General features: G+C 36.3%; 1 protein-coding gene across 7 annotated transcripts in view; it reads left to right on the forward strand.

Annotated features, from left to right (window-relative positions):
• LOC138708827 (echinoderm microtubule-associated protein-like 2) overlaps positions 1-21,104 on the forward strand; it is a 227,934-nt gene that overhangs the window by 177,021 nt on the left and 29,809 nt on the right. For 4 of the 7 annotated variants that reach the window (XM_069839034.1, XM_069839038.1, XM_069839039.1 and 1 more), the window contains 9 exons: positions 830-883; positions 3,931-4,032; positions 4,719-4,823; positions 4,922-5,159; positions 7,222-7,395; positions 9,255-9,496; positions 12,188-12,325; positions 14,111-14,227; positions 18,856-18,900. In XM_069839034.1, the coding sequence (XP_069695135.1) occupies positions 830-883; positions 3,931-4,032; positions 4,719-4,823; positions 4,922-5,159; positions 7,222-7,395; positions 9,255-9,496; positions 12,188-12,325; positions 14,111-14,227; positions 18,856-18,900 (1,215 nt within the window). The remainder of the gene's footprint in view (positions 1-829; positions 884-3,930; positions 4,033-4,718; positions 4,824-4,921; positions 5,160-7,221; positions 7,396-9,254; positions 9,497-12,187; positions 12,326-14,110; positions 14,228-18,855; positions 18,901-21,104) is intronic. The other 3 variants (XM_069839036.1, XM_069839037.1, XM_069839040.1) reach the window with 3 other exon arrangements.

Genomic DNA, 21,104 nt, shown 5'->3' on the forward strand with positions numbered 1-21,104 from the left:
AATTTTTGCATAACTATGTACTGTATTGTAGTCTTAATTGATGAGAGAGAAGGGAGGAAGTTCGAAAGATCTTCATGAATTTCGCTATAAATGTACAGCATATCTATGTTTCTGATTATATTTGAGAGAATTTCACTTGATCACACTTTCATGCAGAGGTTAAGGAATTTACAGTAATGGATTACAGAAAGTCTTTAACTTCTGTTGAATTAAGTAATGTCTCGAAAGTTTATGAAATATGGTGTATTGAAGAGATATTGTCTAGTTACGTACATAAATTATGAAAACAAGATTTAAATAATTTAGAGATTAGTATCAAAATTAGTTTTGTCATGTTTCGTCAAGTATGATTTAATCATATTTTCAGTATTTGGTGGTAATTCTGGTTAAGATTATAGTTTGTTTATTTTGTTAAGCAAACATCTCCATCTTAAAAAGGTTTGCCAATATACTCTCAAATAAATCTTAAATCACTTCTTATGAAATAATAAACTTTTAATTGTAGATACATGAAATATGTTCAATTAATCGATCAGTCAATTAGGAAATTGATAATCAGATTTCACAGTTATTTATTGAGTGTGAAACTGAGATGAATATTACTAATTTAGCGTCCATAATGACTATATTTGAGTTAAAATATGAGAATGTATGTAGTTAATAATAATATTAACTACAATTAATTGTAAGACTTTGCTTTTCTGTTAAATATTTTGGACATTGTAAGTTTCCTCATCAGCGCCTGTGTTATTTGTTACGATGAGTTTCACAAGTTTGGTTTGTGCAAGTGTGGTACAAGGCTCATGTTTATGTTGTTACTTTGATCCAGTCGTGGAAATTCAACCCGCCACCAGATCGGATGGCCCCTGAGGCAGAACAGTGGGTATGTTGTGCAGTGTTACAGTGTTCTGTGTCTCTGAGGTGCATGCCCCGGCTTCTAGACACTCTGACCTCATGTATAAGTGTTAAAAGTGTATATAGAAAAATGAAGAATAAAAAAAAAAAAAAAACTTTAGGTGCTGGACCCTGGACTCATTTCGCTGTCATTATCACCATCTCACTCAGATGCTAGATAGCCATCACAGGTGATAAAGCGTCGTAAAATAACCAATCTAAAAATCACTAGATAACTGTTTAAAATGTCGATAAATAAAAACGAAATATATTTTTTCTGTGCTATCCATTAATAAGTTATACTGACAATAATTTGTCAGGTATTTTATAAATAGCACATCATAATGTGCAGTACATGAAGTCAGAATGTTGAAATTATTTCTTGATGTCTGTACATAACCTTTTACCACACAGCTAACAACACAAAGGGAACTTCTTTGCGGTATTGGAGCTGCAAGACTTTCGTGTGGGTGCAAGAAATTAACTCTGTCTCTGAGTGGAATATAATCCTTTTCACATTTCAGAGGGACACATGGGTTATGGTCCTTTGCTTTCTGTGAGATCTTTTTTGTCTGTCTTGTTTCATGAGGTATATATGCTAGAGCCGAATGGTTATGTCTCCTATAATTTTTAATGTACATTATATTCCTTGTCATGTTGATAGCAACATTGCAAAAAAATGATTTCATAGTTGAATTAATGCAACTGGGGTATGTTGCTGTCTGGTATACTTGCTCTCACTGTGTACATGATCATGCAGGGTTCTGTCGATCCTCCTGCAATTATTTAAACATTTTTGTGTTCACTGTAATCGTTACAAGCAACAGAAGTGCAAAGTCGTTGTGTGTCCCTGTGTGAACGTGAAGAGCTCTGTTCTGTGTGCACCATCTTGCACTCGCTGGCAGCACCAAAGTGACTGGGCTGTTGGAATCTGTAACACTTGGTGTGCTATCTTTATGCAGTCTCAGTTTCGTGCCTTTCTGTGTCGTACTTCAATATTGGTTTGTTTCTTTTGTTTTGCTTCCATCTCAAGATAAGGATGCTTACGGTGATTATGAATTTCTTTTGTTTTAATTTTCTGTGTTATGTGTCACACATTTGTAATTATTACGGAGTTAAAGTGCATTCCAAAGGGTTCTCAAAATATATTCAAGCATTGCCTCCCATTATTGTAAATATTTTGTATTATTTTATGTATAAAATATTTGTTTCTTTAGGATTGTACTAGACATGCAGAAGCTTATCTACTGTATATTTAAAACCAAATTTCATAATTTTTATCATTACCACAGCTTGTAATGTGAAAGTTAGAAATATACATTAACATGCTGTATTATTAAAAATTAAATACAACATTTCACAGTCATGAAATGCGTTTAAAAGTGCTCTTCGTTGGAGCAGAATCCTTTTTTGTATGTATGTAAATTGTAATAAATTGAAGGTGAGATGAATATATTTTAAACGATTTTATGCTCGACCATGCCGAAATGTAGTAATTATACACCTGGTAGCAGCCCTTTAATGGACCTCATTAAAGTACACCTATTCATTAAAGTTCAGGTTTTCCACCAATCAGAAAGCAATATGAAAGCACAAGTATCTTTTATTCTCGGATATGCAATCGAAAGACAACTAGCAAAACGTCACGGAGGCTAGAAATCCAATACTGTCGCAGAGGTTATGTTCTGTTACTATAATAATTAGCGTTAATTGTAAATAATATTTAAATAAATTCAATTTGTCATCTCGTTTTTCAATGTCTAAATTAATTTCCAGGTTATATCAAGATTAATGTTCATTTTACTCTCTAGATTATAACAAGGTCAATGATATTTGTTCCTCGGAAAAAATCAATACTTTCGCGTCTGCGCACATCTCACAATTTACGAGATTGCACAAGGTCACTTCCGCTCCCAGTCAGATAATAATATGAATACTTATGAATAATTTCAAGTTAGAAATATTCCCCCCCCCCCCCCCCCAATGCCACCAGGTTGTCTTTCGACATTTCTGGTCTTCTCTCCTGGCCGTGGCTTAGTTAGTTAGAAATATGGTCGAGCATAAAAAGTCGTATGAAACTTGCCTATAATGGTAATTAAGATGCTTGTATGAAAATTATGAAACTCGCTTGCGCTCATTTCATAAACATACTCGCCTCTTAATTACTACCATTATAGGCTCGTTGCATAATGTACTATTATAACTACTTTTAAAGACGTGTAAAATTCATGTTGTTGTCACGAATATTTTGAGAATCCTTTTTGTGATGTAAATCAGCTTGTGATCACTTATGTTCTGTTCTAAGTGAGAGTATCTGAATGTGATTGTAAATATTTTTTCCCTGTTCGTTGTATACTAGAATTTCCATAAAAACTGGCATTTCAGTGTGTGTTATTGTGATCATGTTTATACTTGCTCCTAATCTATAATTAGAATAGTGATATTATTTATTATTTTGTACATCTGACCCCAACAGGGGTTGCCCTTGTACACAGAATAATAAAAACTATAATATTCATACAATGATTTTGATGAGGTTAAAAAAGAATATATAATTTTACAATAGTACACTTGCTCTTTAAAAATGTTACTTTCTCTAGGATATTATATATTGAAGTTAAAATTTTATATTTTAATTTTATATAATGGAAATGTAGTGTACCTTACAACACTGATTTTCTTTATACTGGTGCTTCAGAAAGATGCCTCATCATTATCGTATATTTTTAAAAATAAGATTTCTAACATTTAGTCAGTGTTAAAATGTACGTTTCTGGAAATGTACTTTTTGCAGAACTGAAATGCAATGTGTGTGTAATTTTTAGTGGAAATTTTATTTTACTTTTCTTCTAATTTCAGTGAAATTATGGATATGTATATTTTTTCATTTCTGCAAGAGGATATAGTGGGTTTAAATAATTAAAGTATTGAGGTATTGAGAATGGACAGAAAAGAAAATAAATAATCTGTAAGTCCAGAAATTAAATTAATTAATTTGCTGCATCGAGCTACTCACAGTCTGAACTTGTGTTACAGCCTCATGTTAGAGTGTGGAACTCCGTGAGCCTACACACAATGGCTGTAATAGGAATTGGCGAGTTTGAGCGATCTATTTGCTGCCTGTCATTTTCCAAAGCAGTAAGTACTTCCAAATTTTAGTCACATGTATACTGTATATTATTTTATTTCTTTGAAATAAATACTAGTTCATTTTGAGTCCTCATATTAAAATTGTTGCTGTGTACTTGCTTAATTTTATAATACTCGTAATTATAGGAAGATTTTTCAAAATTCGTTAGTGTAATCTCATTTTAACAGAAACAATTAAAAAAAATAGTTGGTTATTCTCGTGGACCATATTTTGGAAATGTTCATTCAAAGTTTAGACCTGTCACATCATTTGTGTGCATAATTCTTTTGGCTTCCAATGACATTTCATCTTCATTAACACGAGAATGTCCACCGCTGTGGAGTAACAGTTGGCAAGCCTGGCCATGAAACGAGCAGGCCTGGGTTCAAATCTTGATTGGGACAAGTTACCTGGTTGAGGTTTTTTCTGGGGTTTTTCCTCAACTCATTAAGACAAAATGCTGGGTAACTTCCGGTGCTGGACCCTGGACTCATTTTGCTGACATCACCTTCATCTCATTCAGAAGCTAGAAAACCATAACAGTTGATAAAGCATCGTAAAATAACCAATTAAAAAACACGAACATTTTGCGTTCCATCAACTGCTATAAGGTTTGTGGCTGAATCAGACTTATTACAGAATTATAATCTTTGTTTCAAGGGAGATTGATAAATAATAACTTATCTGTGTTTAGGATGGTGGTGTGTTGCTGTGTGCCGTAGATGAGGCTCCAGATCATAATATTTCAGTTTGGGACTGGCAGCGTGGAGAGCATGGCCAGAAGATCACAGAGACTAAGGTACACATTATTATTTTTGGAAGACATGATGTATCGGTAATCATTTTGTGCCTTCATCGGGTTGCATAGAGACAGTTTATGTCTGTGATGTGTTGCAGTGCTCTGCAGACACAGTCGTAGCAGCAGAATTCCATCCAATGGACCGCCAGAGCATTGTGACGTGTGGCAAGTCCCATATCAGCTTCTGGACACTAGATGCTGGTGGTACACTATATAAGCGTATGGGCATTTTCGAGAACAGAGACAAGCCTAAATACGTAACATGCTTAGCCTTCACACAGACTGGGGATGTCGTGTCAGGAGATTCCAATGGCAACATCATTGTCTGGGGCAGAGGTATGGCCATACGACTTAAAATATTATTTTAAGGGCTTGTTTGAGAAATTACGCTCTTCCACAGAATGTACATGTTGGAACCCTTCAGGATTGGATTGAGCAATAAAAGCAATAACAATTTTTATGCTTTAGTGACACCTTCCATGAACATAACATACTTACTTACTGGCTTTTAAGGAACCCGGAGGTTCATTGCCGCCCTCACATAAGCCCGCCATTGGTCCCTATCCTGAGCAAGATTAATCCAGAGCCCACCTCCCTCAAATCCATTTTAATATTATCTTCCCATCTACGTCTCGGCCTACCCAAAGATCTTTTTCCCTCCTGCCTTCCAACTAACACTATATGCATTTCTGGATTCGCCCATACGTGCTAAATGCCCTGCACATCTCAAACGTCTGGATTTAATGTGCCTAATTATGTCAGGTGAAGAATACAATGCGTGCAGTTCTGTGTTGTGCAACTTTCTCCATTCTTCTGTAACTTCATCCCTCTTAGCCCCAAATATTTTCCTAAGCACCTTATTCTCAAACACCCTTAACCTATGTTCCTCTCTCAAAGTGAGAGTTCAAGTTTCACAACCATACAGAACAACCGGTAATATAACTGTTTTATAAATTCTAACTTTCAGATTTTTTGACAGCAGACTGGATGACAAAAGCTTCTCAACCGAATAATAACAGGCATTTCCCATATTTATTCTGTGTTTAATTTCCTCCCGAGTATCATTTATATTTTTTACTGTTGCTCCCAGATATTTGAACTTCTCCACCTCTTCAAAAGATAAATTTCCAGTTTTTATATTTCCATTTTGTACAATATTCTGGTCATGAGACATAATCATATACTTTGTCTTTTCGGGATTTACTTCCAAACCTATCTCTTTACTTGCTTCCAGTAAAATTTCCGTGTTTTCCCTAATCGTTTGTGGATTTTCTCCTAACATATTCACGTCATCCGCATAGACAAGCAGCTGATGTAACCCGTTCAATTCCAAGCCCTCTCTGTTATCCTGGACTTTCCTAATGGTATACTCTAGAGCAAAGTTAAAAAGTAAAGGTGATAGTGCTCTCCTTGCTTTAGCCCACAGTGAATTGGAAACGCATCTGACAGAAACTGGCCTATACGGCCTCTGCTGTACGTTTCACTGAGACACATTTTAATTAATCGAACTAGTTTCTTGGGAATACCAAATTCAATAAGAATATCATATAAAACTTCTCTCTTAACCGAGTCATAGCATAGCTCAGTTAAAATGTTTATAAACAGCGTTTCGTATCTCTTAAACCTTGCTTGTAGTTATTTAAATAGGATTTGAGTTACTTTTGCTAAGTACTCTTGCTAAGGATACTAAGGAACTCGTTACTAGTTGTATTTTGTGATATGCAAGCTTAGTGAAATGGAGAGATGATAGACGTGCATGTAATATATGGGTTTTCGAAAACAGATACTGGCATAGCTCAGACGGTAATGCCAGTGTATAAGGAGTTATAAATATGGACACTGCACGTCGGTACCTTTGATGTAGCAGTGACTTTTTCAATTACCTTCAAACCAACTGTACCGGCATCAGCGTGAGGTTCTTTCCTCTTTTCCCTAGAGTTGGCATTGAAATTGCACTAACAACCAACAGCAGAAATACTTTTAGCAGGCTTGTCAGTGTATAAAGATTGCAGTTCCAGCATTTGCGGTTTCTCGACTATACTGACCTCTAGCACTTGAAAGTTGAATCAAATGCTAACCTAATGCTTGAGCACAAAAAAACATAGCCGGGAATTTCGTTGTGTTAATTCTTATTAATCCCTATTCACTGGTGATACATTTGACTCTAGAACTGGGACTCCACTTGGGCGTGGGTTCTATTCCTACTTAGGTTGATTACCTGGCTGGGTTTTTTTCCGAGGTTTTCCCCAACTATAAGACGAATTCAGTTAATCCATGGCGAACTCGCCGCCTAGATTTTGTATAAAACTCAGATAATTTTGAATTTGAATTTCTTCATACTCTTCTTCCAACAACATGAAAATTTTGATCAAGTTTTGGCATTACAATTACTTTGCAGGAACAAACACAATTTCGAAGTTCGTGCGAGGTCTGCACGAGGGCTCCGTTTTTTCGATATGTGTGCTGAAAGAAGGCAGCATGGTGACTGGTGGGGGCAAGGATGGGCGTCTTGTGCAGCTGGATGCCTCACTAAGCCCCACGGGCCAGGAAGCGCGAGTGCCTGATCATCTGGGTGAGTGAATAGTAAAGAAAAATGTCATAGTAACAACCTGTGTTATACAGTACATTTGCAGTCTGAGTATTATCGAGTGTGCAGTTGTTTCTTTATTAAGATGACGTGTCACTTCTGATTTAAGTTGGATTTTAGAATATAGGCTTTCACGGTCAACGTCATTGAGATCAGTGTTATCTGGGCTAAAGGGCCATGGTCTGCTGGAGCTGTTGTTACCATACGTTTCATCTACTACTCCAGAAAACATCATCAGTTGTGTGGCACACGGAAAGCACAAAAATCTCCTTAGAGTGACTAGTTGCATGACTTCTATGCTAGATTACATCGGGAGACCCTTGAAATCTATAAGCACGAGAACAACTTCAATCGAAAAGAAGAAGGCCTGGTATCCAGCCCTGAGAAATACATGCATCAAACTGTTCATCCAACAGCCGAACGCTATGGTAGCCAATCAGAACATTTCGTCAGCCGGTGCGGACTGCAGCGATAATGGCAAGCCATGATCCATCCAGACCTTAAATACCGTTACACTCTAAGAAGATCTTTGCATTCCGTGTGCCACATCACTGATGAAGTCTACCGGAGTAGTAGACGAAACGTATGGTAACAACAGTTCCAGCAGACCCTGGCCCTTTAGCCCAGATAACACCAATCCCATTAAGTTGGATTTCCTGAAGGGCAGATTTGAGGTAAAAGTTATTTTCAGTGGCAGTTAACCAAAGTGATCGAATCCTACTTTCGAACATTAACGTTATCTTCTAGGCTATCTATTTCCGTAAGATTCACATTAATTTTGTCGTGGTTAGCAATACTCTTCTTGCATTTGCTCATCTAGTACTCCACCTAGAAAAAAATGATGTTCTCTTAAACCAATTCAAAGTCAATTAAAAACTACTTCCATGAATGTAGATTTATTGCCAGGAGTATCGTGTGAAAATCTGCCCTAACATCTTCCTTTTCTGCCATAAATTTCACATTTACTATGTATTTTTTTTTAAATGCTTAAAAATTTAATGAAAAAATATGCGTAATTTTTGTGACAGTATTTTTGTATTCTTTTTTTATTAAATCTATACCATTATTCTTAACATGTAAATAAAAAAAAGTAACATGTTTATTTATTTTTGAAAACCAGGTATGCTGTTGAGAATTTATGTGAAACTTCTTATATAAATAGTCTATGTTCCTAACAGATTAACCTTTGGATATAGATATGTTGAGTTATACTGGGTGTTCATTTCAAAGTGTGTCATGATGTCACTGTTGTGAGGCACTGATTTGAAGCGAGTTTCAGCTTTTATGTCAGAGAAGTTGCCTATTATTCAAGGCATTCAATCTGAACTTGAGAACGTGTACGGTATAACTTGAACGTCGTAGCAACAGATGGCAGTGTGTACAATCTGCGTGCTATCAACCTCTTTCGAACTGTGTTTTGCGCGGGCAAGTCGTACTCAGGGTATTTGTTATCATTGGTTGCGTACAGCAACATTCCACAATACAAATCAAATGCTCCGTGTCCATGTTGACCGTCGAAGTTAATGTCAACGAATACGTAAGTAATTGTCTTGACCCTCTCCCCATATCCCGATAGTAAGAAACAAACTCACCTCAGTATGTGTTTCCAAACAGTTCACATTCCTGCCACTACAGGCATTACCGTACGTATCAGTACGTACTCTTCAGAATGAACGCTGTACTTGCCAGGCAACTTCTCTGGCACATAGGTAATATGCCTTTGCGGAAGTGTAGGAAGATCGAATTCTCTAGGCTCATCGGCTAGCCACATGACGGCATACAGCAAGCCATGAAACACTTTGAACTGAACACCCAGTATAAATTTGCAATTTGTAATATTGTAGGGGCAGTGCGAGCTGTAGCAGAAGGTCGTGGCTCTCAACTGCTGGTGGGTTCTACCAGAAACTGCATTCTGATTGGCAGTCTGGAGTTGGGTCTCACACCAGTTGTCCTGGGCCACACTGATGAGTTGTGGGGCTTGGCAATTCATCCCAACCTGCCTCAGTTCCTCACAGCTGGACATGACCGCCTGGTCACACTGTGGGATTCCATGAGCCACTCGGTGGTGTGGAGCAAGGACATCGCGGTAAGATAGCAAAGAAGGAAATGCAAATGTAATTGAAATAAGCAGCAACGCCTTTCTTACTGATGTGATGACAGTTCTTATCTGCATCACAGAATATCTTCAGAGATTATAATTTGTATTACCACAACGTTTTATATTACAAACTGGAATCTATGCAAAACAGAAATGTTGTTGTTGTTGCTTTCTAATGCCAGGCGTTTGGCAATAAAGTCATTTGATCTCTTGCACTCCAATAATTTTCAAAGATATTATCATGGTCAACCACTGAAGCACAGATTTTGAGGTGTTCCGAATCCATTTCTTGGTTTGAGTTGCACAATGGGCAGTTAGGGGACTGATATATTCCAATTCTATGCAGGTGTTTGGCCAAACAATCATGGCCTGTTGCCAATCTAAATGCAGCTACAGACGATTTTCGTGGTAAATCGGGAATTAACTGTGGATTATGATGCAGAGAGTTCCATTTTTTCCCTTGAGATTGTGTTATCAAATTTTGTTTGTTGAAGTCTAAGTATGTAGATTTAATAAATATTTTCACAGAGTAATACGTAGATTTAGTAACAGGTCTGTAAGTAGCAGTGCTGCCCTTCTTTGCTAAAGCATCCGCATTCTCGTTTCCCAGGATTCCACAATGGGATGGTATCCATTGGAATACAATTCTTTTATTAAGTGATATTAATTGAGAGAGGATTTTAGTTATTTCTGCTGTTTGAGATGAAGGTGTGTGTTTAGAGACTATTGATAGAATAGCTGCTTTAGAACAGAAATGTTCTGTTAAGAATTCGAAGACTGTACAAAAGTAAACTGCCCTCATAGCATGTATATGACTAACTTAACTTCTAATTACTGTTTTATTACTTTATGTCCTACGAGGTCGAACAATAAAGTAATGAGACTGATTTTTCCCCACCTGATGAGGCAACCCTGCAGCCTCCTAGCAGAGATATGTTTGGGGTTGGCCATTCCTCCACCCGAAATCCAACTGACACCACCCTGCAATCCGTCATTGAGGAGTAACTGCTTGACTAGAGGAGTTGTGTGTTTGCTCCTCATCAACACAATGGAATCGCATAATATCGTGCAGCAGTATACCATTTTGTTTTTATGTGAAACCCTGTGAAAATGCCAGAGAACAAACTTTCCGATGCATAAAATGTTTGAGGGTAGAAGCAATGTTGGAGATGAACACCGGGGTGAGCGGCCAACAACTGCATGGACAGATGACAACATTGCCAGGGTACATGGAGTTGAATGATCTGACAGGCCATTAACAGCCAAAATGATAGCACAAGAATTGAATCTGAATCAGGAAACTGTTCACCTCATTCTAACTGGAGACCTGGGCATGAGAAAAATTTGTGCAAAAATGGTTCCAAAAAATCTTACCAGGCAACAGCATGATGAATGGAGAAATGTGGCAGCTGATCTGTTTCAACATTGCAGTAGCCCAGCCTTGCTCCATGCGACTTCTTCCTATTCTCAAAAGTGAAATCAGTTGCGAAAGGACGCCATTTTCAAACAATAGAAGACGTCCAAAAGACTGTAACCCAGCATTAAACAGCGTCTCAAAAATAAAAGTGTTTTTTAAACCAGTCTCCTTATTTTATTATCTGACCTCTTATTAAAGAGAACCTAACCTGTTGTACTGAAGTGACATTTCAGAACTTTTCCCCCAAAATTGCTCTATCCAGAATTGTAATAATAATAATAATAATGGCTTTATTTAACCTGGCAGAGTTAAGGCCATAAGGCCTTCTCTTACACTCAACCAGGATTAAAACTAGCTTACACAGTTGAACATAAAACTGGATCGGAATTAAGTAATTACATACTGATGATACAATTTAGGTACATAATGAGATCAAAAGCAGAGTTACATAAAATTTACCTCATAAGATAAAAATAAACATAGTGAAATACATATTAATGTTGTTAGAATCAAATACGAATCACATAAAAACAGAAGCCGATAATTCAATAAAAAAATGTACACAGTAAAAATAAAAATAAACACATTAGTATACATATTAGTATTAGATTACAATTAAGTAGGATTTACATAATTAAACCAGAAACCGACAATTGAATAAAATGTACACAAAAAAATAGATTAATAATAAAAAAACAACACAGTGGGATACATATTGGCGTTAAGTGATAAATAAACACGATTTAGATAATAAAAATAAGAAACAAAAAAGTTAAAAAAAAATACAGTGGAACACATTCCATTAAATATTTGCAATGCGTTAGGTCTGGCAACTCATCATAAGATATTTTTCTAATTTACATTTAAAGGAAATTAAAGTTTGGCAGCCCTTGACTTCAGGCGGCAGAGAATTCCAGTGACGAGAAGTAGCAACAGTGAAAGATGAAGAATAAAGAGATGATGTGTGCAGTGGTATTTCTAGCATGTTATCATATTGTGACCGAGTATTTAAGTTATGGTACCGAGAAAGACTGTGGAATCGGACAGATAAGTAAGAGGGAGTAGAGGTTTGCAAAATTCGGTATAAGATAACCTATGATTAATTCCGTAACAGTCATAAGAAACGTATAACTTTGAGGAACTCAGCATTCTTCAAGAAATTGGTTACATATTGCGCTGCAGTACTGTTTCTTGCTGCTTTATTTCTTTCTTATTTAATTGTGGATAATATTTATGTTGTTATTGCATTGTTTTATATACAGGAGCCAGTGCAGTCAGCAGCATTTTCTCCAGATGGCAGTGTGCTCATCATTGGATGCACCTCAGGGCACTGGATGGTGATGGATGCAGAGACTCGAGAAGCCTTTTCAGCGCATACAGACGGAGGGGAACCCATACAGGTACACCTGTGGCATTGATCAATTACAGCATAGCTATTCTTGTCCCACTTAATCAGGATGTCAGACTGTGTTGATACCTCGGAGAAATATTGTCTTAAAGATGCCTTGTGATTGTGAAAAAAAACTTTTATAGTAAGATTTTTAGGGAAATACAGTTTTTTATTATCCTTGATACCGAAGAAAAAAAAGCAGCTTTTTGCATATTACTTACCTGTATGTGCATCTGTACACTTATGTACAATCTTTTTCCCTAGATCACTGGAGCAAGTTCATTGTGTACATATTGGGATATAATATAATAATTTTTACTCCAAATTAATAAAAGATTATTTGAATGTTGTATGTTAAAATTACACAGAAGAGTTACTTAGTCAAAACCAGCACTAATGATTTTCTTGATATTTTTAGTTCAGAGAAGAAGGTTTAACTGTGAATTTTCAGTATATACAGTAAAACTTCATTTATATGTTTTTATGAGGGTCCGAAGAAAAGAAGTATAAGCACAGTCTACTATATACAGTCACGAAGCTTGAGTTTTGAGGGTGCTAGAAACAATAGACTGTGCCAGTACTATTTTGCATTGTCTGTAATGAGGCGATATTAGCGATCCTAGTGGTGAACAACTATCTAATGTATCAATATTTACTACATATTGAGCTTCGTGCCTGTATATACTAGACTGTGGTATAAGTGAGAAAAACTTAGACCAAGACAGGATGGAGTATGGGACTGCGCGTACGAAAATTGAGACCGGTCTTGAGTTATTCTTTATCTTAGGGTCGTATTTATAAACGAGACTGTGGATGAAGACTTTCTAAAGTCGACTTTCGTAGCAAAGTTAACTTCTTTGAAAGTCCTATTCATAGAAAATACTTCTGAGACTTTGACTTTGGTAAGTCGAGATTTGATGATCTTGTTCTAATGTTGGCAATCACAATCATGGCCTTCTAAACGAAGTAAATTAATGGATAGTTGAAATAGAGTAGGCATTGTCACAGTCAAAGCCATCTTTTAAGTCAGAAATCAGTGAAACAATTATTTATTGAACTTCGGTAGACATTAAGTGATTGTTAATCATTCTTGCAGCATTATATAATTATTTCACTGTAAAATAATTCTGAAGACATGGAAGATAATAAGAGGCCACCAATGACAGACTATGGAAGAGACATGCTACAAGAATTGGTGAAGACGTATAAAGAATAGGATTAAATATAGGCCTACAAAATAAATACCAAGCCATTAATTCTTGCCTGTAGAGCAATATCGAAATGAAATAAGAAGTATTATTGGTGAGACAGGTAATCTTTTTTGATTATTTTATTATTCATCAGTGCATGTTGAAACATGACAAGGATATCTAATACGATCTGTTTATAAAAGTTGTATCTTGATTTGAATGAATTATTCCTATAAAATTCAATAGAGTTTTACGCATCTCTAATAATAATATGTCTTAGATGTTATCAATATTCTCGGCAAAGTCAACAATTTCCAAAATATCAGTCATTTTCCTTATGTCTACAAACGAAAGTCAAAGTCTAGATTTTCGGCGACTTCGAAGTAAAGTCACGATGGAAGTATACTTTCATCAAAGTGTCGATTGTGAATAGAAAAATGGCGACTTTGTACTTTCCAAAGTAACTTTGGCCCAAAGTCTCGTTCATGAATACACCCTTAGGAAAGTCTTGAGCATGGCTTGGCATTGACTACACATATGGGCCTAAGACATTCCAGGTCAAAAGGAAAAAGATCGATGTTTCATGTAACACATCTTGTTGTCAGGTTGTGAAGTTCTCACCAGATGGGAACTTGCTGGCTTTGGGATCACGTGATAACAACATCTACGTGTACCAAGTGAGTGAGGAGTACCGGAAGTACAGCCGAGTGGGGCGTTGCACGGTGAGTACAACAGTAGAGGCTGTGTCTTTTAATATAACCATTAAGTTCTTTGATAAAATTAGTTGAGTAGGTACTGTATCATGAAAATGATACGAATGTGACGAATGACCATTCCTTTTTTGTTTTCTTGCTGGTAATATACATATATTGAGCTTTCGTTTCACAACTTCCCTGTCTACTATTTATTTCAATTAAATTTAATTTAAATAAAAAAAACACCTCAATTTTGATATTGATGGGAAAGTTTAAAACCAGTGTAAAATGCATTTTAGGTTTTAACCTATCATTCTCCCCACCTCGATTGCAAATTTGTAATGGCACCCCTGTATTATTATGGTACTTAAATTTGAAAGAGTATTCAATTGTTTATACATCTCATTAATTTTTCCTCGCATCTTTTGTTTTCTATTGACGTCTGGCAACTGGATTTTGTTATTGTTGATTAGAACTGAAAAAATAAAACTACAAAGATTATTGTTGATTACATGTTATTTCAGGTAGTAACACAAATTAAACCCCTTTTTATGTGTTTGAGCTCATGAGGGTCGCGGCTTTTAGCCACCCAGAACAACACAAGTCATTTGCTCTTAAGTAACGATGCCTAGTTGTAATGTTAAGACTCAATCACTGTTAGAAATTGTAAGTTATATATAATATAAATTTAGCTTCCCTTATGAAAAGGTTGCACAGATTTGACAAAGCGTATTACATATAATTTGGAAACACACCTAAAAGGTAAAATGATATACATTTGAAACGGTTAGGGAATCGAATATACAAAAGTCAGAAAAATTTACACCTAAGTAGCATTTGTGCTCATTTACAGTTAAGAAAGGGGGGAAAAAAATATCAGATATACCGCGAGAAAAATAATAGTACGGATTTATTGAGATTGATATCTAAACCAATTAACAGCCATCGGTTAAGATAACTTGAAATTTCCATTATCACTCCCATACAAATGATTTCTCAATATCTGAACCGATCCTTTGAGGGCACTAATGGCTATTTCCTTCACAATGCTGTGTGTTAGCCCTAAATTTTTACATTTGTTGGCAAAGAAGGAGGGTATGGTACCTCGTGCTCCCACCATCAGACCTATTACATCAATGTGGGACAGGCTATATTTATCTTTATAGAACGGGATTGTTGGTTCATAGATCCGTTTCTTTTCACTGTCCACCTCATGCGGTTGATCTGCATGTGTCTCAAATCTGATGGTGGGATCGAGAATGTATGCCGAGTTGTTCTTAATGGCAATGATATCAATTCGCCGAACACTTCCTTGTGTGGCTAGTCCCTGCACCTCTTGATGGACTGTAAACCCTACTTCCTTCAGTGCCTCGGTCAGCATAGAACGGACAGCATGGTGACGGATGTTGCGAAGGGCCTCACTATAGGGGCAGAAGCCAAGGATATGGGGAAGAGTTTCAATCTCGCTGAGACAGCGCCTACAGCGGGTACCATCCCGACTTCTACCCGGTACAGCTCAGACCAGAGCAACATAGCCTACCATTTTAAGGGCGTCTATCCATTCCGAGAGGGTTAGACCTTTGTGATTTCTTATCCAGCTGTTTGCTGATTGTATACATACAAAATATTATAGCCTCGAAGATAATAAGACATATGAACCAAGTCGCGTGAAAAGTATTATAATATTAAGGAATATTATGGTTGAGCATTATAAACCTATTCTTTAAACATTTAAAACAGGATAGAGGATAATAAAAGCCGAAGTTTGGATTTGTGTTACTTATTTGTTATGGCAATGCTATGTAGAGAAGTTCCCGAAATAAGCTGTATTACTGCCTGGCCGACAATGGAGCACATTTTGAACATTAATTTAGTAAATTTAATTATTTAAATTTAGGAAATTACCCAAAATAAACTTGTTTCTCCACCCTACAGCCGACAATAACAATCCAGTTGCCAGGTGACGGAAGAAAACAAAAGATGTGAGAACAAATGAATGAGATGTATAAATAATTGAATACTGTTTCAAATTTAAGTATCGTAATATACGTGTGCCATTTGAAATTTTAAAGGGGAATGAGGGGGTGAAAGATAAACTGAATTTGATACTGGTTTTAAATTTCCCCCTCAATATCTAGATCGAAGTATTTTTAGTTTAAATTAAGTGTAATTGAAATAAATAGTTGTTTAGACTGAAGTTTTGAAATGAAAGCTGTGTATGTATTGGTTTGAGACAGTGACATAATTGGTCTTGAATGTGACTTCTTTATAATATAATATAAAACACAACAAACCTGCATATTCTTCTTCTGTAAAATGTTTTGTTTTGCGTAATTTTTCCTCAATTAGAGAAGATGTAGAATAAAAGGAATATAGGGATTTATATTTTAAAATCCTTCAAACAATGATGTTATGTAGTATCAGACGTAAACTCATTTGTAAATTATAAGTACACCTAAATTTAGAAATAGGCGACATAATTATTATTTCTTCTTGGATACATATCAGTATGCATTGTTTCACAGGACTTTGGAAATGAAACATGCCTGTGTAAAATAAACAAATGAGTATTCCTTTTTTTTTTTTTTTTTTCATGTGTAGTCAAGTTGCTTATATTGGTTAAACACAAATAGTAACTGGTAACTGGAGGTGCACTTGTCAATTTTCTCTCCACAAATTTCAGAATGACTCTGGAGTCCATTACCCTCTTATCAAATGAACACTGATACTATGATACTATCCTTTTAATATCTTCCATTGTCGATGTTAAGAAAACATGGGAGATCTGCTTTTCTGCATAGTTACGGGAAACTTAATTTTATTTTACACCTTTTTTACACATTTAAAAGAAAGTCGACAATAGTGACATAATACTACTGGGTTCAAAAAGTTCCCGGAATTTTACTACCATTTTTCGTATTAATATATAACAAGGGATATTATATATTTGTTTTGTTGGTAACATTCATGACGTCATTTCCTTAAAGTTTGTCGATAATGGCGATTGTTGGTTTTGAGTTGTAGGCAATTGTTTATCATAGTGTTTTGTTTGTTCGTCGTATTTTGTAATGATGTCCATAGAGCAACGTACAAACATCAAGTTCTGTGTTTTGTTACACAAAACTCCTGCAGAGACATTAAGATTGTTGGAAGAAGCATATGACGAAGCAGCAATGAAAAAAACTCAAGTGTATGCCTGGCATAAACGCTTTTCTGGTGGCCGCGATAGCATCAAAGATGACGTACGCAGCGGCCGACCAACAACTGCAACAAATGAAGCAATCGCTCAGTGTGTGCGTAATGTTGTGAGGGACGACCGACGTAAAACCATAAAAGAGATAGCAGAAGAGGTCGGAATATCAGTCGGAAGTGTACACAATGTTCTTCACAAGCATCTCAACATGCATTACGTGTCTCAGAAGTTAGTTCCGAAAATGTTGTCGGCAGAACAGAAAGAAACAAGAATGACTCTTTGCTGGGGACAGGATCAGTATGGCCGATGAAGATGGTGACTTCTTAAACAAAATTATTGCTGGTGATGAAACTTGGTGCTACTTGTACGACCCAGTCCCTAAACGACAGTCATCTGAGTGGAAATCGAAAACATCTCCTCGGAAGCAAAAATTTCCTATGGACACTTCCAAAGGCAAAGTTATGTTGGAAGTTTTCTTCGACTCTCAGGGTCTCATCCACCATGAGTTCATTCCAGAAGGTCGTACTGTAACGAAAGAATTGTAAGTAAAAATCCTCCGTCGCCTCCGGGACGCAGTGAGAAGGAAACGTCCAGAAAAGTGGGTAGAAAACAACTGGTTCCTTATGCATGACAATGCACCTGCTCATCGCGCAATTATTGTAAAGAATTTTCTTGCCAGGCACAACATAACTGCTTTGGATCACCCACCATACTCTCCTGATCTCTCACCACCTGATTACTTTCTGTTTCCCCGTCTGAAAAGTCATCTGAAAGGACGGAGATTCAATGCTGAAGAGGTTATCGCAAACGCGACGAGAGCACTAAGACGGGTTTCACAAAATGGCTTCCAGGCCTGCTTCCAGGAACTCTACACGCGTTGGCAGAAGTGTGTTGTTGCGGAAGGCAACTATTTTGAAGGGAATGCTGTAGAATAGTGTTTAAGGTACGTTGTTTCTATGATACTAGCAAATTCCGGGAACTTTTTGAACCTAGTATGTATTAGTTATCAGTAAGTTTTCTTAAATTAATATGTGAGCTTTGAAAGTTGATAGATGGAGAAGAAAAGATTTCTTCAATTGGAATTCTGGATGAGGAAGGTTGGAGGGAGAGACGAAGTAGAGGAAGGGAAGGAAGGAGGTAATTGGAAAGAGGGAGAAGAAAAAAGGAGAGTGGAGGAGGAATTAAGAGAATCGGAGATAAATGTGGGAGTGGAAGTATTTTGGTGGTGATAGGTAAAGAAAGAATGAAGTAGCTATTTGCAACACATTTTTCTTCTTCAGTGTGTCTTTCAATTTAGACTATGTTACTCTTGTAGTTCAGTGAATTATATAGGATTTATATGGGAACGACAACACTAGGGTAGGCTGTAGAAATTGAATGCACAAATCTGTTTGGTTGTCGGCCAGTGCTGACTGCTGTCCCAGTCTGTTTGTGTTATTGTTTCACGCTGGTCCGTCATCAGCCAGAGCGCCGACGAAGGAGAAGTGCCACGTACGTGATGCTGCTGGTAGGTGGCAGCACTTGCCGCCACATCTCGTAGTGTGTGTAGCACCATCTCTCTCGGGTGTAGATGTAGCACAATAGTTTTCTATGTAGAAGTTTCTTCTTTCAGAAAAGCTATTGGTGGGGACATGTTTGCACGCTGCTTGCAATCTAGATCAGTGGTACTTACTTCAAAATCAGAACCAGTAACTGGACTCACTCTTGAGAGAAAATTGATGCACCTATATATTCTATTAAAGTGTTAAAATTACAATAATAATTTCTGACAAATATTTCGAGGTTTTATCGTATTTCACTTTATAAAATAGATAAATAAGTAATATGTTTTATGTATGTATTTTTGTGCGAGATCGTGCGTATTTGCTTGGTTTCCGCACAAAACCAATCCGCGGAAAGTCTAAAATTCCACATTCAGTATTCCCAACCTAACACACATAATTTCCCTCGTCTTACTGCTTAAGTGACATATTGATTTTACTGCTTTAGGCTTTTAACGTATTATTTTTAGAGACGTTCAATATAGTAATAATTATAAATTGGAAACTTATCACTGCAATTTCACCTAAATTGCACTGTTAATTATTGTTTTTAAATATTTGCAAAAATTAAGTAAACTCTACAACTCCACTAAAGTTACTGCATTCGTGATGCAAGTAACATTAAGGAAGCCGTGAAAAAATCAACAAGATTCCAGACTCGTTATAGACTGGAGGGGGGAAGACAGACGTATATCACGGCCTGCTGGAGTATAGTAAACACAGAAAACATTTTAAAGCAACAATGTTGAAGATAGATATTTTTGTTTTGCAAATTTGCCGTCATTGAACAGAAACCAAGATGGAGATTTCATTGCAACTAATTAGAAATTCCTCTTTCAGGTATGTAATAAACGATCTTCGCACAAAATAATGTACGATACACGAGCTTTTCAAACTTTTCCTCAAACATGAAATCTTCAACATACCACTCTTGTAACGCATATTACTATTCTTAAATGCAAAACTTTTTCACAAGGTTGTCAAATTAATTTCGTGCATTTTTTTTTTATTTACGTTGGCAATAGTAAGAATGTGGATTTATTTTGTTCTTATTTGTTCGTTTTGGGAATTTATAATAGTAATATGCGTTACAAGAGCGGTATGTTGACGTTTTCATGGTCGAGGAAAAGATTGAAAAAGCGAAACGTAGTTGAGCTTTTTTAATTTCCGAGAAAATGAAAACAAACATACCGCTCGTGTATCGTACATTATTTTGTGCGAAGATCGTTTATTACATACCTGAAAGACGAATTTATAATTAGTTGCAATGAAATCTCCATGTTGGTTTCTGTTTAATGACGCCAACTTCGGAACACCAAAATATCTTTCTTCAACATTGTTGCTATAAAATGTTTTCTGTGTTTACTATACTCCAGCAGGCCATGATATACGTCTGTCTTTTTTTTCCCCCAGTCTATAAATGCGAACTTAAAACAAACGGTAAGGTTATGTAATGATTTATTTTTCATTTTAATATTTTAACAATATTATTTATATAACATATTGCAGTAATAACATCGGCATCTGGAATCTCGTTGATTTTTTCACGGCTTCCTTAACGTTACTTGTATCAGGAATGCAATAAGTTTCGTGAAGTAGAAGAGTTTACTTAATTTTTGCAAATATTTAAAAACAATAATTAACATTGCAATTGAGGTGAAATTGCAGTGGTAAGTTTCCAATTTATAATTATTACTATGTTAAACATCTCTAAAAATAATATGTTAAAAGCCTAAAGCAGTAAAATGACTGTCGCACTTAAGCGGTAAGAAGAGGGAAATTGTTGTGTGTGTTACGTTGGGAATACTGAATGTGGTATTTCACACTTACCGCGTATTGGTTCTGTGCGGAAAACAAGCAAATATGCACGATCTCGCACAAAAGCATTTGCTTAATAGAGAATACAAAATCAAAATTGTAGTGAGAGTTAGTGGGAATAAAACTGCATATTTGATGACTATTGAATATTGTACAAATATAAGTGACAAAAGCAATTTTGGTTGAAAAATATGAGAACAAAAAGTAAGCAGTGAGTAGCACTGATCTGTGGCTTCTACGTTTCTTGCACCACAGCCTTTCACAGCATTAGCATGTCCACTGCCGACATATACACTGTTTCTTTATTCTACTATAGCACAGATGTGATCGCAAGACTTGGAGCTGAAAGCTT

Source organism: Periplaneta americana, chromosome 11, assembly GCF_040183065.1.
Source record: "Periplaneta americana isolate PAMFEO1 chromosome 11, P.americana_PAMFEO1_priV1, whole genome shotgun sequence".
NCBI classification, from domain to species: domain Eukaryota; kingdom Metazoa; phylum Arthropoda; class Insecta; order Blattodea; family Blattidae; genus Periplaneta; species Periplaneta americana.